Raw genomic sequence first — 2,755 nt, forward strand, 5'->3', positions numbered from 1 at the left:
AGTCGACGAGGCCTCTAGAGGCCATTGCCGGAAACTGAAACCATACAAGCTCTGCACGTTGACTTGGGAAGAACAGGGACATGATTAGCTTCCAATTGTGGACTTGCTGAAGTTATTGCTTCGATCGTATGTAATGTACGAGTGCACATTACGAGTACGTATAGTGAAGCAGGAATTTATACGGGCAAAGACAGGCGAAACGAAGTCGTTCGAGAAGAATACGAAGGGCAGTGTCGTCAATTGGGTGGGGTGTCTATATACGTCTCTCTCGCGGGGCTATAAAGCTGGAGGCGATCGACTGGAGCGTGAGCAGCAGGGGGAGTTGAAGTGGTAGGAGGCGATGGATCCGGGAGACGCTTTCTCGGCGAACGTTTACAAGTGGGACCCGCGTGGCGCGCCGCCGCACCCATGCCGCCTCATCGAGCCCCTCCCTCCGTTGCCGCCGGCGGCTTCGCTGCCTCCTCCGCCGCCGACTGCTGAGGCGGAGGATCAGCGGCCTAGGGAGCTGGGCGAGGTGTTCTCGGGGTACGGCGTGCGGTATGCGACGGTGGCGCGGATCGGCGAGTTGGGGTTCACGGCGTCGACGCTGGTGGGCATGACGGAGGCGGAGGTCGACGATATGATGGCCACCCTGGCGCACCTCTTCCGGTGGGATCTCCTCCTCGGCGAGCGCTACGGCATCAAGGCTGCTCTCCGCGCGGAGCGCCGCCGCCTCGTCAGCTCCCGCCTTCTCCTGCAGCAGCACCGCGGCCACCACCGCCTCGACGACGTCGGTCGCCGCCTCCTTTTCCTCAGCGACCATCAACTCCAAGGCAATAGCATCGCCCTCGACGCTCTTTCTCAAGAAGGTCATCCCACCATCCTAGTCCGCTCCATTAAGCATACAAAGGTACTCCTATCCGGCCGATTCAAACGGCGACTACTCTGCTTTTTGCAGGACTATCGGAGGAGCCGGTGCAGCACGAGAAAGAAGCAGCGGGGAGCGGCGGAGAGACTGCCGCGGGCGTCGCGAAGAAGGACGCCAAGGGCAAGGACAACAAGAAGAAGAGCAGCGGACGGAAGAAGAAGAGGTCATTCCAAGAAGGGGTGGAAGAGGAAGAAGACGAGGATGACGAAGAGGAGGAGGACGAAGAGGAGTGGGGGTCGGGGTCGGAGACGTCGGGCAAGAGCCGGCGCGCGGAGCGACAGAGGGAGCACCCGTTCATCGTGACGGAACCCGGCGAGGTGGCGCGGGCGAAGAAGAATGGCCTCGACTATCTTTTCCACCTCTACGACCAGTGCCGCCATTTCCTCCTCCAAGTGCAGGCCCTCGCTCGCCAGCACGGCCACAAGTGTCCCACCAAGGTCGGCCCCTCGCGCTCTCTCTCTCTCTCTAGCTCTTTAGACTCTACCCCATGCCTCCACGTAGCAGTGGTGTGACCCACACAAGGCTCCCGGGCCGTACCACGTGTCAGGACCACCTTGGTTGTTATGAATGGCGAGAGGAGTAGTCTTGTCGAGCGGGGAGAGGCAGATTTGACCACTGCGTTGGAAACCATGCCTGGTCGCCGCCCGACACGGAACATCGAACTGGATCCCTGCTCTCGAAACACGTCACGTACTCTCATATTTTCGTGCTCGACCAATAATCACACATTTAGTTGAGGATTATCGACTAACGCTGTCGCTAACCGTCAGATCCTTGCAGGTGACGAATCAAGTGTTCCGGTACGCGAAGAAGGTGGGGGCGAGCTACATCAACAAGCCGAAGATGAGGCACTACGTGCACTGCTACGCGCTGCATTGCCTGGACGAGGAGGCGTCGAACGCGCTGCGGCGGTCGTTCAAGGAGCGCGGGGAGAACGTGGGGGCGTGGCGGCAGGCGTGCTACAAGCCGCTGGTGGCGATCTCGGCGAGGCATGGTTGGGACATCGACGCCGTCTTCAACGCACACCCTCGCCTCTCCATCTGGTACGTCCCCACCAAGCTCCGCCAGCTCTGCCACCTCGCCCGCAGCAACGCCGCCGCCTCCGCCAGCTCCGTCGACGGGCTTCAGGCTGCGCCACCGCCGCTGATGTTCTAGCTAGCTAGCTAGCTAGCTCGATCGACTGCCACCTTCAATGCGTCTGTAGCACTTTGTAATAGGATCGATGGATTAGTAGCGACATGAAATTGCCGGCGGCATTCATGTGAGATTTTGGTTGGTCAATGCATGCAACTCTGAACAGTATGGTTTTAAGATCTGAAATGCACTGCCCATTCTATATTTTAATTTCCCAGCCCAGCTGAAATGGGAAACTTTCTTGGCTATTGACCACCTACGGATGCATTTAAAGGAGAGGAATTCCTAGAAAGCCCATCTAATTTTCAGATTTATCAAAGGCGCATATGTTTCCTGTTGCATCCACAATGATGCTTTATTTTAGACGACTTGCAGTGGTTGAGACATAAAGTATTTGTCACATTAAATTTTGGGATTAGAATTTGACGTGTCTAACTATGTTCTTCCCTCTGTCTTGGCATTTGTATTAATCGTTATTAGTCATTCGTGTTTTATTTTCTTTATATTGAGTAAGGGATGGATTGATAGAGGGGGGCGAACGAATCGCTTTGTTTTTGCCACATGATGTTTTATTTTAAAAATAAAATTGGGTTAGGGATGGATTGATGGAGATCGTGGGGGGCGAATGAATCATTTTATTTTTATCACATAATATTTTATTTTAAAAATAAAACTCAGGATGTTGTATTTTGAAAATATTAACATCACAATGAT

The 2,755-nt window shown here is 54.8% G+C and overlaps 1 protein-coding gene across 1 annotated transcript; it reads left to right on the top strand.

Annotated features, from left to right (window-relative positions):
* Window positions 1-271: 271 nt before the first annotated feature.
* On the top strand, window positions 272-2,261 carry LOC122049078 (floricaula/leafy homolog). Its single transcript, XM_042610555.1, has 3 exons — window positions 272-848; window positions 938-1,344; window positions 1,688-2,261. The coding sequence occupies exons 1-3, from the start codon at window positions 341-343 to the stop codon at window positions 2,060-2,062; spliced, it is 1,290 nt and encodes a 429-aa protein (XP_042466489.1). The 5' UTR covers window positions 272-340; the 3' UTR covers window positions 2,063-2,261.
* Window positions 2,262-2,755: the final 494 nt, after the last annotated feature.

Source organism: Zingiber officinale, chromosome 2B, assembly GCF_018446385.1.
Source record: "Zingiber officinale cultivar Zhangliang chromosome 2B, Zo_v1.1, whole genome shotgun sequence".
Classification (NCBI taxonomy): domain Eukaryota; kingdom Viridiplantae; phylum Streptophyta; class Magnoliopsida; order Zingiberales; family Zingiberaceae; genus Zingiber; species Zingiber officinale.

Bases quoted from the DNA above. Each gene is read 5' to 3' on its own strand.
- LOC122049078 (XM_042610555.1), top strand. From the start codon at position 341: ATGGATCCGGGAGACGCTTTCTCGGCGAACGTTTACAAGTGGGACCCG. The intron at 849-937 runs GTCATCCCACCA...TGCTTTTTGCAG, and splicing joins CGACGCTCTTTCTCAAGAAG to GACTATCGGAGGAGCCGGTG. The intron at 1,345-1,687 runs GTCGGCCCCTCG...AGATCCTTGCAG, and splicing joins GCCACAAGTGTCCCACCAAG to GTGACGAATCAAGTGTTCCG.